This window comes from Pavona decussata, unplaced genomic scaffold (assembly GCF_977016875.1).
Source record: "Pavona decussata unplaced genomic scaffold, jaPavDecu1.1 SCAFFOLD_141, whole genome shotgun sequence".
NCBI classification, from domain to species: domain Eukaryota; kingdom Metazoa; phylum Cnidaria; class Anthozoa; order Scleractinia; family Agariciidae; genus Pavona; species Pavona decussata.
The window spans coordinates 1,070,001-1,084,159 of record NW_028145554.1 but is presented as its reverse complement, the minus strand read 5'-3'; the positions used below and the strand labels follow the sequence as shown (position 1 = coordinate 1,084,159).

Below are 14,159 nucleotides of genomic sequence, written 5' to 3'. Positions count from 1 at the left end.
TTTCAATGATTGCGAAAGAGTAACAAAAACGAGAAGTTATATTTTTAAATGACGTTCTCGTTACCGTTGCCGTCCTCGTTTCTTAAACTCCCTAGTATTAGTTGCTCAACAAATTTTGGACAATGTCGAGACTTTCTGGCGCCGGCGGCCATAAATTGCGAAGCTTGATGTTTTCTGTTGCCATTCATGTCCATTGGCATATTTTAGCATTGCCGTTAGCATGATTTTCTTGAAAAGCACCTCATCACCAATGATAAAACAACCTTTCACAAATGTAAAGATGTTTAATATAAATGCAAATCATATTTACCGAAAATTACCTTTGATTGCTGAGTTCTAAGACTTATTTTCGTAATTGTCACTTCCAGCAGTCTCCACTTGTAAACAATACGTTTTAGTATAGGTATACTCATAATAGGCTGTGTGGAAGGTTGTTTTTTTTTTTATTATACAAAAAAATTAAGGTATCAGATAAATTTTAAAATTGTGTCCAGACTGAACAAATTACACCAAAACTTGGCCGTATTGTCCAAAGAGCAAATTTTTTAAATAACCCACAGGGGAGCTCTCGCATCAATTATGAAAAAAGAAATACAATAAAAAAACCTTTGATGTTCTTCGGTCTTCGTTTGTTTCTAAGAGGCAGCCATTATGAATAATTTCCGCGCGGTCGACTAACATGAGGATTTGGAACAAGTTTCCTCGGTGAGTGTCGGAAATTGCCGAGGATTTCCGAACTCTTATAGACGACCGAGGCTAAACTATTCAAAATGGCCGGCGGTCTCAGAATAGAAAACTACAACAAACTCCTTATAACGAGCAGGGCCCAGTTGCTCGAAGCATGGTTAGCGCTAACCTGGGTTAAACACCATGACAACCTATAGGTTTTAATACCTCTTAACCAATGGTTAGCGCTAACCATGATTCGAGCAACTCAGCCCAGGATGCACTTTGAGGTGATTTGTAAGACAATTCTGTATTCCTCTTTCTGAGGAATGCCTTCAATTTATATTTAACAGTGACGTAGTTTAATCCTCTGCGCCCCTTGAGTAATGAGGGACGTCAACTGCTTTCCATTCCCTTTCTCATGTACTTGTACTGGTCTACTTGACACCTTATACTTCTCTCAGCCACTGTCTCCACTTGCATGGACTTGTACAGACACCGTGTGGAGGATGATTTAAGTACTAGTCGCCCATGAGGAAACCAATCACTATTTAAAACGTTTGTTACACTGAAGTGACTGAAATGATCATAGCACCTTTAGAGCTGCAATAAGGAAAGTAAAGGTTTTATAAATGATTGTAGATTCGCCCTTGAAACCTCAGAGCCTGTCTCCCATCATACCCCGTATTAGTTGTTATAGGGTTTAGGTGCATCTGTTACAACCTGTACTACTTGTCACAGTCTGCTGTCACACCCTGCACTACTTGTCAGAATCTCCTGTGCCATCCCTCACTACTTGTCACAGTCTGCTGTCACACGCTATACTACTTGTCACAGTCTGCTGTCACACCTTGCACCACTTGTCACAATCTGCTGTGCCATCCCTCACTACTTGTCACAGTCTGGTGTCGCACCCTGCACTACTTGTCACAGTCTGCTGTCACACCCTGTATTACCTGTCACAGTCCTGTTTTACTTGTCACAGTCTGCTGTCACACCCTGCACTACTTGTCGCAGTCTGCTGTCACACCCTGTATTAATTGTCACAGTCTGCTGTCACACCTTGCACTACTTTTCACAGTCTGCTGTCACACCCTGTATTAATTGTCACAGTCTGCTGTCACACCCTGCACTACTTGAATACAGTCTGCTGTCACACCCTGTATTAATTGTCACAGTCTGCTGTCACACCCTGCACTACTTGTCACAGTCTGCTGTCACACCCTGCACTACTTGTCACAGTCTGCTGTCACACCTTGCACTCTTGTCACTGTCTGCTGTCACACCCTGTATTACTTGTCACAGTCTGCTGTCACATCTTGCACTACTTGCTGTTACTCTTGAACTGTATTATTCAACTAGTAATAATCAAAGATTAGGGAGTGCGTTCGATGACCTCGATCCCAGGCTCTCCCTCATTGCAAAGTTGGTGATGATGTCATCTACCCCTGCAAAATCTGCGGGGAATGCCAGATACACGTCCCAAGATCCGTTCATTCATTCGTTGATCGATCGGTTGATTGATTGTCCCATACAATCTCAAGTACAAACGCGATTAGGAGTGGGTTCGTTCTACGTCGAACGCAATTAACACGTTTTTAGTTGTAAGTCATTACCTTACTTCTGTTGTTTGTTCCTGTGGCTTCTCAATAATTAGTCGGGATTTTTTGGCTTCAAAAAGTCGAATTTGTACTTGAAGGTCTACACAAGCTTCTCTCTCATCATGGATGTTATGGCACAGCTGTGAATTCTTGCGCTGTTAACAAATAATCGCAAATGATTTATAACTCACCTCCCGGAGACGAACCTCGAATCAATTAACTGTGAAACCACATGCAAATTTTTCGTATTGTCCAGTCGTATATTGCAAGAATTTGTTTCAACATTAAGGCATTTTTAGTCAATATTTCCTTTAATCTTGCGAACTGCATGTTTGATTAATTATTCTCAAACTCGTTAATAATTCAAAAGCCAAAGACAAAGGAAATCATCCACCGTGACGTGTTTGGATATCCGATGAAGAACTCCTCGTTTTTGCATCCTTAATTTCCCCTTGAAAATCAGTTTATATAATACCAAAAACCTCGAAGTTCGTCAAAAATACTCCGCTGCGCGTCGTATTTTCAATTTTCTCCTCGGTGTTTGATCTGTGATGAAACATTGTGTCTCGTGTTTGATATATTACGTGAAAGATATTGCTGAGAGAAATTCAACGCTTGCCACTATTGGGGATCCAAGTGTTAACAGTTATACCTGTCGATAAAACCCTAAAGTGTGTGACCATTCAATTTCGATGCCACCAAGCTGGACTTTCTAATGAGAATATTGGTGTTTCAACATCAGTTTATGCAAAATTACTTTCAAAATGGAATCCCCCCCCCCCCCGTGTTTTGAGCTCGGCTGCAAGTGAAAGACCACTTCCAGGGCCTCACTTCACAAACTCCTGTGTCTCATCATCAATACATGTATTCCATTACCTCCAGCTCCTCGTTCTCTTCAATGAGCTTTTGTATAACTTTCTCCAGCTCAGCCTCATCTTCCTGTATCCATGGGTGAAGGAAAAATCAAATATTGCTATGGAATTTTCCAAACCTCACCACCTTACAGCTCACATATCCTTGGCCAACAGATGCATCCATGCTTGGCAAGTGGTTTTTATTATCTTTCCTATGTATAGAACAAACTCCAGCTTTGGGTCGTCATTTTAACAAACGTGTGAGATACAGTAGATTTCAATGAATCAAGCCACAGCAATTACTCGAACTGATGACCACGAATGTAGCCAACATAATCAACTAATTAAATAATTGATAAATTTGAACTCACAGCAAATAACATAAGTGGCATCAAGCACAGGAAAGTTTTCTATTTATTTACTAGACAATTTAGTAAGCAAGTAGTAGCTGTGGACAGGCTAGCTAAAGGAAAGGATACAACTTCACTTTCTGGTGAGTCTGAATCTGAACTTCGTTCTGGATCTTTATCTGCTTCCTTCAATGCTACGAGGGCTGCTATTTCATCCTGTTAAGTAAATAGAGCATTAAAAACTAAATTTTTTAAAAGAATGGCGTTGATAAAATGATAAAGATGGAGGTAATGAAATGTGAAAGATGTAATGTTCATAATGTCACAAGTGCCGAGTACACAAAGTAAAAATCTGGTCTCAAAGTTGGTTTAAAATTCTTGGCTGCACCTCATTTTTCCAACCTGCTCCTCAGTGTTTGGAAATCGGATGAAACCCTTTTTTTTTTCATGTTTGATATATTACTTAAAGGAACAGAGGCAAAATCTTCTTGGGTATTTGTGAGGAAGCCAATAAAGAAAGGCTTTCATCAAGACTCTTACGTTCAATCTTTCAATTTCTCTCTTCTCCTGCTCCAAACGTTTTCTCAGCTCATTGCCAATGGACGTGAGTTCCTGGCCAAAGCAAAACAGACCGGAAAAAATTAATGAAAAGCTATTAAAATATTATGTTTGGTTTATAGGCAGGGTTGATGATTATAGGTAAATAGGCTACCGTAAAAAGATTCACGGAACACGCTTCTTGGATAGACAATCAGACCTTAGCCAAAAGGTATTGAGCGATCTGTTTAAAGGAGCACTGTCACGGCGAGTTTGATGTATTTTGGTCAAAACCACTCCAATATTTGACTAAAACCCTTTATTATATAAACACCAATGAAATACCAAGTGAGCTTTCGCGCGAAAACATGATATCTTCACACGTGAAAATAAGATGTTATCTTCACACGTGAAAAGATCACCACTGCTATGGTTACATAATAAATCGCGCCTTTTGCAATGATTTGGTATTTCATTGGTGTTTATATAATAAACAGAACATTACATGGCCGCTTGGAGATACGAAATTTCTCTTCTCGTGTTGGAAAATATTTCACTCGTTCACTGCGCTCACTCGTGAAATATTTTTCAACAATCGAAGAGAAATTTCGTATCTCCGCGCGGTCATGTAATATCCTCTATTTCTGTAATGTGAAACTGCTGTTAGAGCACCGGTAAGAAAATATTAAGTGATTTCTCCGAGAAAGAACAAACTATAATCAGGTTTTAGCGTTTTCTCTACAATACACAGGAAGAACTTGAAAAAATTGGCCAATTTTTTCAAGTTGCTATCCATTTCCATCCAAGCCATCCGCAGCCAAACACAACTGATAGTAGTTTCTGTGCACAAATAGGGTTATTGCTAACAAAACTGAACCATTATTTTGACGATTCCGTCGATTCAAATATGTATTTTGGCTGTCCAAAGTGACACTAAAAATAAGTGACACAGCCCCTTTAAGGTGGCCAATTTACCTTAAGTTAATTGATAAACTAAGCATTCGTTTCTACTCCCTACCGACGCAGCACTACAGTTTCGTTAGAAACTAGCCCCCTCATCCATTTATTAAAATATTAGCATTGTACATTGAAAATTATCATTATAAATAAGGTGATATTTTGTACATACTTCTTGTTCCAATAAAAGTTCTGCTTCAGAAGCTTCTAAAAGTGAGATTAATCCTAAAGAGAGATGGAGAAGGAATAAAATATGTTTACAGCGAATAAGAATTGACCTAGTATTTGAGAAAATATATTGTTTCCTGATCTTGTCATTTGAAGTTTAGAAAACAAAATTAGCTTTCAGGATCCAAAAGAAACAAATTTAAAGCGTTATAAGCCTTTAATTCCTTCGCAGAACCTTTTTCAAGTAAGCGAGATGTTAATTTACGTCACATGACTTAAGACGGTGTGAGTCATGTGACAATGTGACAAAATGTCAAAAGATACCACTGGTAGTTCATAACTACTGACTCAATTGAGTGTAGTTAACGCTTTAATTTTTATTTTGTTCGATCCTGAAAGCTAATTTTGTTTTCTTAATTGACATACAAAATGTAACAGTTGCAGAAAATTAAAATAAGTTCTCAATACACGTATGTATTGTTTCTTGTGCAATTTTGTTTAAATTTACTGTTGGTAAAACTAAAGACTGAGATAAAAAGGTAAAGAGAAAAACGTTTACTGAAATCTGATCGATGCTTGAAGTTGAAGCACAGAAAAATATACCGCAGTTTACACAACAACTTGAGCAGTGAGAAGCAATATCAGGTCCTTTGTGGTTTTGCCCTGAAAATAATCACCATAAAAAAGGTCCCTGTACTTATAACGTATCTTCAAAAATGCATTAACCATTCATAAACCCATTGACCTATCAAATGGTCGATAATACATCACATGCAGTGACTTTATATCGATAAACCTCCTCCTTATTAGTATGCAGGGTTTTATCGGCTAATAAAACACTCCTCATTAGTATGCGACGTTTTTCTCGTATGCTAATTTCCAACGTTCTCAAAAGCATAATTGTTATGATCTCTATTTACACACGCTTTTCCAGGAATGCTTTTGAAGCCGTTCAAAAACCTCGCAGCACATGTTTTATTGGGTCTAAAATCATTCGCCTGCGCCTCATGGTTTTACACCCGATAAAACACTCCTGCTCGGTTTTTAAATATTACATAAGATTTTTTTTAGTTATCAACACCCCACCATCCTCTGCATCTTTTACTACTGGAATTTCTTGTGTCTTTTCTTGTGTCTTTTCTTGTGCCTTCTCCTCCTCTCCTGTCTTTGACTGGGCATGTCTCTTGGCATGTCTAAGCTAGAATAAAAAACAACAGTTTAGGGTGGATTCATTTAGGATGATCCAGATCAGGATAAATGATTCAAGATCACTCTGATCATGGTGCATCAAAAGAACCGACGAATCCTTGCCCAGGTGGATTCCTCGCTTCCTTTGATGCACCATGATCCAAGTGATCTTGGATCATTGATCCTGATATGAATCATACCAAAGCAACACATCTTAAAATAACAATAAAAAAAAACACAATGAGAAAGTTGGCATCAGTTAAGGTCACTACTTTAAAGGAAGTATTTTATAGTATTGTATTTTGTAGTCGTTCTACTGAATGTATAATTAGGCTTTGTAATTTTTTTCTTTATACCTTTATTATTTTATTTAGGACGTATGTACTTTGAACGAGTTCTTAGCTCAATAGATGTTTCATGGGTAAATAAACTATCAATAAACTGATTGATCGATCTACCTTCCTCTTTAGTAAGGTAACTTTTCTTTGAACTTCCCAGAGCATCTCATCTTGGCCATCATTCTTAAAAACAAGAATCAAGCAGACATTATTATTTAAGCCCAAAATACAGGTACATCTTAAATGTTGTGTCTAACAATGCCAGAATTGAACTGTTTGAGTAAGGGTTAAACAGCACACAACAATTTGATGACTGTACTTTCAATAAGGTTCAAGGGAGCTTTGATCAAGTTAAAAAGTCACGAACTGTTACATTTTTAGATGAAATGCTGTCAGTTATTTTTAACCACAGACAAGGAAGTTTTGGTTTATTTAATCAGTGCAAAAAAAAAAAGAACAATGCTAATACAATTTTGACAGCAAATCTTGTCATCACTACTTAAAAAAATGTTTCCGTTTTACAATAACTATCAATATCTTTGAATTGGCAGACCTTTTAACTATCAACTAACGAGCAAATACCTTGTTTTCTGGTCTGTACTGTAAGTTAAGGACCAAGTGTTTCCCCGTTGATTTATGGCCCAAGCAGGAAGCGCACGTCCCATAAATCAACGGGAAAATGAGGATCCATAACTTACAGTACAGACAAAGAAACGAGGTTAGTAAGATTTTATTATATCCGTGAGGTTAATCAGATGTGCTGGAAAGAAACAACTTTCAAATTTAGCGGGTCGTAGAGTGAAATACGGCCGCAGAATTGACCAATCACACCGCGCATACTGAGAGAGAAAATAAAGACAATATCCTTAATGACAAATGAAGAGAAAGAAATGTCATGTTATGTGTTAAGCTTGGTGATTGGATTCATGATAGACGTATTTCTCAGTCACAGGCTTACTCAGAAAAAGAAAACCCACTTCTCCCAACAGGAGTCAAAGCTCTATAACCTTCCAATTATAAGTTTGGATGCTCTACCACTGAGAGCTCTATGGGAGACTCGTGGGAGCTAGCTAGGCCTTAAATTAGCCATAAGGTTCATGTGCCAAACACTCTGGTAGGATTTGAATGGATTGCTTGCTAAACTGAAAGATTACAAATCACAAAATCACCAGCATAGGAAACCATAGTTCCACCAAAAGATACAACAATGTGCAAGAAAGGGGCAAATTAGTTTTACTACATACTCAGAGTAATTTTAAAATTGAATTACTGATAGCTTTAATAATAACCTAGATCACATTTATAACAGGCCATTTCCGAGTTGCTTTTACCCTCATTATGAAAGCGAGGTTAGGTGCAAAGTTTTCAATATCAAAATTAAATTTTCATTCATATGCAAACAAAATAATTTTCATATAAAAAGCTTTGCACTTAGTCTCGCTTTCATAATGAGGTTCACAACAACTCGGGAATGGCCTATTGGTTGGTCACATTGCAGAAAGTGAAAACAGATTACAGTGTACATTGCATACACATATGTTCCACCATTAAACAGATGTCTTACCTGTGCATTGTCTGTATATGCGTTGAGATCTTCATGGAGTTGAGAGAGAATTGCTTCCTGTTTGGCCAAAGCAGAAGCTATGGCACTGTAGAAATAAAATGTAATGATAAGAACCAAAACAAACATATTGCCACAGGTATAAATCTCTGTGGCGAGAAAAATACCAAGACATGTACATGTAATTACAATCAAGGACAAACAGTAATTTGAGTTGACGCTGTGTTATTGGTTTTGAATCCTCTTAAGGCGGTTTTCATTGTTTTCAGAATTTTTTTGAAAATCTATTTACTAAATTATATACAGTCAACTCCCTATATTGCGGACACCATCTAGACCACGAGTTGGTGTCCTTGAAAGCGAGAGTTGTGGGAATTTATTTCAGTCGATCTTCTGTGATTTATTTTTGCCAGGGATTTACAATGTAGCTGCTGTCCGTATTATCGGGGTGTCCGTTATAGTGAGGTGTCCGCAAGGTGAGAGTTGACAGTACCTGGAAGTCATGGTGCATAAATATTCCCACGTTATGTGGCATTAATGTTTTGAACCTCAAAGAAAAAAAGAAGAAAACACTTCAGGGATGCACCGTAGATCCTTTACGTTTCATTGCCATAGTCAAAGCTCCTGGATCCAATCTCTGATTTATAAGTGGGGGGACTAAGGGAGATTCTAATTTATGCACTGGTCAGCAACCACCCCACCCCCCCCCCTCCCCACTGCTGGCAGTTAGTAAAATAATTATAATAAAACCTTTATGTTTAATCTTACACAGGACTGCTTGGCAAATCCTCCTCATCCTCATCCATTCCAAGAGACATTGTGAGTGGGCCACTGTACCTAATGGGAACAACAAAGATTTCCAGCCATTTGTATTGCAATTAACTTTTAATGACAGACAGCTAGGACTGGTACTTTACACAGCCTCGCGACATTGAACATGTTCAGAATTGAAATTTTGAATGAAATAAAAATATTGTAGTCAACCAGAAATTTGATGTGTGACTGAAAAAAAGGTCCAAACATTTCAAAAAATAAGGTAAACACTACATGTAAGAAGCATTCTTTTTGAAACACAGGAAATTCATGTGTCACTGATAGCAACCTAAAGTTGAACATTTTCCTCTTGACATGTTATAATACCATTGGAGCTGTCAGTGTTGGCATACATGTACCACTGGACAGCAAAACAAGAGGTTTCAGCCTTTGAAGGGAAACAAAACCAAGCTAGCAAAAGAATTTATGTAACTTGTGATTGTTAGCGCATGACTCAGGCATGTATTTTCGTGTTAATGGTCCAGTCGTTGTGTAGTTCCAGAAAATATCCATACTCCCCCCATGGAAGGTTTTTCGTTTTGCAGCCCCTGTTTTTCCAGCAAATTCCGGTTTAGCACCATACTTTGCTTCTAAAATTTTGACTTTTAAGTCCCCCTCCGATTAGGAATTTCTGAAGACCTTCCATGGGGTGGGTATGGATTTTTTCTGGAACTGCACATTACTTGCCTGGGAAAGCTAAAACATTTAAAGGATACTAGCAATGGATATATAGCAATATTGATATACATGTATTAAGGAAGAATAGTGTGAAACACAATATATGATATGAAATTGATGCCTATATCAATGACGATTAAAGTGAATCTGAATAATTAATGATTATAATAATTATTATATATTTCATTTTAATAATTAACAATAATTATTCACCGAAGTGGAGGTGAATAGTGATCCATCACTTTCATCGACACTGAGGTGAATAATTGTTTTTATTAGTATATACCACACAAGCTGAATAACTACGGGGCCAAAAAATTGTTTTATTTCTGACAATATACCGACAAATGGTACGAAATTTTAAAATCTCACGCCACGTGGTAAGCGATTTCTTATTGTAGAAAGTTCCGTCTCGCAAATAAAACTTTTGGACACACTTGTTCAGTTCTTATAGTGTCATTTCTTCAATTTTTCTGTGAAATTCGTCTTTTTGTTGAAACCATGCTAAAAATATTAGAAATTTCATTGTTTTCATGTGTAATTTTAGTGCTCGGCAGTTTTTGCAAACAATTAAGGGATTGTATTTTCATTTTTCGCCTTAGAACATGAGGTTGAAAAGATTAAAAAACCAACCAGTTAATGCCGTCAAACGAAACCTTGTTGCCATTTATGTACTTTTTTTTTTAGCAGCCGCCTCGTTTATCGAAATAATTTCCTCTAAGGTAACCATGGGGAAACAGGAAGCGAAATGGGAAGTTTCTCTTCGGCTGCTCGCAGGTGAATAGTACTTGGCTAATCACCTCCAAGCTAGCCAATCAGCGCGCGCGAAAAGTACTATTCACTTGTGTGGTATATACTAATAATAATTATTAATATTATTAATTATGAAAATAATAATTAATATTACTTAATTATACTTAATATAGACCACTGTATGCATAAATAGTTAATTTATTATTTTTTCAGTATATGTTAATTAGCCCTACTAAAATATAACCTCATTTTAGGTTTAAAATTCTATTGAATTCTGCACATCTTCACAAGGCTAGTAAGGCCAATTTTCATAAAAATAAAAGAACAATTTATCGGCAGCCATTTATGAACAAAACTTTTATTTTAAGGAATTTGATATGTAAGGTACTCACTTTGTGATCTTTGTATCAGGGAAAAGATCATTTACATAATTAAGAAAGATAAACAACACAGCATGTCCGATGTTCATTGTTGGACTTAAAACTATTCCAATGTTTTGTAGATTCATTCTGTTTGAAGAATACTGTAGAAAGAAAAGTATAAGATTTACATTATATAAGTGAACATTACATGTAACAAACATTGGCATTTTGTCAGTTATTTTTATTTGATACCCTTTAATTAAATTAATAACTTTATACTTGTTTTATTTTGATTTTTTTTTTTTTGAGAACTTATCAATAAAGAAGAAATTTACCACCTTCTAAAATGTTGGGCCCTCAGTCTGACCTGCAATCAGGTGAATTTTTATTTTGCTTGGTAAACCTGACTCCAAAATTTGGCTTAAAAATTGTATGCCAACATATTGGGTCTTCAGTAAAAATTCCAAGAAGGTGGATGCCCAGACAAAATATTTGCAAATAACTAATTAAATAGTACCTGATCAAACTAAAGACTTACATGAAAAGGGCGGGATGCTCATCAGGAATTTTGAATTAAACCCCTAAAGGAGACCAATCTGGGTGTGATCCAAGCTTTTAAAACAAAGACAAATACGAAAAAAATACAGTGACTTTTCACCTGCAAGTTCCCTAAGAGACAATCACAGCTCAATACATGTATAGTGGCTTTTTGCCCAGAACACCCTAAGTGAGACCAAAATCCGAAATTTACACCCCTCAGCGAGACGACAAGCATCCTGCCCTTTCATATGAGTTCCCTCCCCCCCCCCCCCCCCAACCTGGGCCATCATCTTGGGCAATATTGAACATCTAATTCAAGAGCATTACCTTTTCCATGACATGGGACATGTGGGTGAAGAGCCACGCCAGTAATGTTCTGTTACAAGATGGCAGCTCAGTAAGAAGTTGTTTGGCTCTTTCTACCTGCTCACTTCTCTCCTGGATACCTACCAAGCAGCAAGAATGAGACACATATATGCAACACTCATAAAAAACAAAATTATTTTTATTAATGGGACATTTTTAGGGAGCAGGAATGGCGCAGTGGTGAGAGCACTCTCCTCACACCGATATGGCCCAGGTTCGATTCCCGGACTCGTCGTCATTTGTGGGTTGAGTTTGTTGGTGGTTCTCGTCCCTGCTCCGACGTTTTTCCTCCAGGTACTCCGGTTTTCCTCCCTCCACAAAAACCAACATTTCCAAATTCCAATTCCACCTGGAAACAGTGGATGGAAGAGCAACCTCGTAGAATCCACTAAAATTCCCATTTTTTTCCCATAAGTAAATAAATAAAAACTGTGAACATTTCTTTAAGTGTTGCTTTCCACTGGCTGAGGAACGAAAGTAGCAGAAAACATTTTTCTCACACACATTTGAAACAATTTGTTTTCTTCCTAGAGAACTTAATGATTAATATAATTATTTAAATTTGCTTTTCACATCGCTTTTTATTGTTTTAGCTTAGATTCACCGGAGGTTTTGAATTTGGCCTTTAGTTCCTTCAGGAAACCTTAATTACCATAATTATGTTCTAGCTGCTGCTTTGTGCTTCATTTGCAATAAAAACCTAGCCTATGATTATGGGGAAGACTTACATTTTTTACCATAGAATGAAACGCAAAGCAGCTGACAGAACATTGTAGTAAGCATTTAGTAGGTACATTACATGGTTACGTGGCATTAATTAAAAGATTGTCAAATGCGAATTTGGTTAGCTGTCTGTGTTTGTAACCCAGGCCCTGTGACACACTACTTGGAAACACTAACGGAAAACTTAATGACTAAATGCTAACGTACATACCGTAATTTATCTTTGATTAAGCCCCCCCTCCCCCCTCTCTAATAATCCCCCCTCTTTTTAGGGGAACTGAAAGTTGTTAAACCCCCTCCCCTCCCCTCCCTCTTTTCCTTCACAACCAAATTAATAAATCACAGATGGCAATACAGTAACTACATAACTGTAAGCACAAATGCAACACCTCATGTCAGCCAGGCTGCATTTTATGTAGGTTACACTGAAGATCTTCAGTGTGGGTTTCAAAATGGCTCTGAGTCAGCATATTAAACCTGCCCCCTTCCTTTTTTTCTCTTGGTACTGCATTTTGCTTAATTCAGTAAGCCTCCCTCTCTATTTAAGCCCTCTCTCAAACATACTTCAGATAGATAAGCACCCTCGGGGTCTTACGGGTAATAAAAGATCTGAGGTATCAATATTATTAATTTAAAACTTACTAGAGAGTTCATTAAACTTTGGCAGTAATGCAGCAGTGAGGATATTTTCAGGTAATTCTCTGAGGTAAAGCTTCACCAGACTAGCAACAGCCTCTGCTTCAAACTCTTGCAGATCTACTGTCTTGCCTGAGTAAGAAAGATAGTTAAATTTATCAAATATTTGACAGATTGAATGAATTTACACATCATGTATTTCCAAACGGACATTCTGTAGTCTTAACTTTAACTCTTTTAAATTAACTACATGACAGTACCAGGTTGAAGAAATTAAGAACAAATAAGAGATATAAGAATTGGTAGGCAATATTGCTAGAAAAAAATAATACAAAATAATAAAGAAACCATGGCCAATTTATAATTAAAAACAATTAATTAATATATTTTATAGTTGAAGAAAGTCTTGCAAGGCAGATGTAAATGACTTTTTCCTTACACTGTAAAATTCAAAATTGTTCCAGATAAGCTCTATTTTGGCACAGCGAGACTGGTTATCATGTAACAAACTTTGCTGTGTATTTAATTTTTAGACAAAATGCTAATTAAAATAAACAAGAAATAGCTTAATTACAGATACACCCAGGGCCGGGTTGTTCGAAAGCCGATTAACGCTAATCCACGATTAAAAGTTAACCGAGATCTTCATCTCGCTTATTAAAAATTATTTCAAAGGCTTATTTTAAGCTAATGGTAAAGAAAAGTCTAAGGCAAGACTGAGGGACAAAAATCTTTTGGACGCATCCTTATGGATTAGTAAATATACTCGAATCAAAGTTCATGTTAACCCAGGATTAGCTTAATCGGGCTTTGAACAACTGGGCCCAGGAGGTTAGTCAGAGCAAGAAGGAATTAGTGTAAGAGTGATGTTCTATTGTTGGACATATTGTACTGTACCTTGATCATAGCTTTCTTTTAAGATATCTATTTTGGACTTTGTCCCAGAGACTCTGTAAATCCCTTCAACTTCAAGACCTAAATATAGATAATAAGACCTAATATACATATGTATCACACCAATACTTAACTCTTGATATTATTAAATAATATTTAATTATTGATCTATTA

The 14,159-nt window shown here is 36.9% G+C and overlaps 1 protein-coding gene across 1 annotated transcript in view; it reads right to left on the bottom strand.

Moving 5' to 3' along the window:
• Positions 1-264: 264 nt before the first annotated feature.
• The window catches only part of LOC146466752 (ralA-binding protein 1-like), a 26,312-nt gene continuing 12,417 nt past the window's right edge, over positions 265-14,159 (bottom strand). The window contains exons 4-17 of the mRNA XM_085126911.1: positions 13,989-14,066; positions 13,098-13,223; positions 11,694-11,812; positions 10,857-10,987; positions 8,989-9,057; positions 8,224-8,308; positions 6,780-6,842; positions 6,220-6,331; positions 5,138-5,190; positions 4,012-4,083; positions 3,601-3,687; positions 3,144-3,206; positions 2,283-2,422; positions 265-1,269 (exon numbers count right to left, since the gene is read on the bottom strand). Coding sequence (XP_084983037.1) covers positions 1,230-1,269; positions 2,283-2,422; positions 3,144-3,206; positions 3,601-3,687; positions 4,012-4,083; positions 5,138-5,190; positions 6,220-6,331; positions 6,780-6,842; positions 8,224-8,308; positions 8,989-9,057; positions 10,857-10,987; positions 11,694-11,812; positions 13,098-13,223; positions 13,989-14,066 — 1,238 coding nt within the window. The 3' untranslated portion in view covers positions 265-1,229. The remainder of the gene's footprint in view (positions 1,270-2,282; positions 2,423-3,143; positions 3,207-3,600; positions 3,688-4,011; positions 4,084-5,137; positions 5,191-6,219; positions 6,332-6,779; positions 6,843-8,223; positions 8,309-8,988; positions 9,058-10,856; positions 10,988-11,693; positions 11,813-13,097; positions 13,224-13,988; positions 14,067-14,159) is intronic.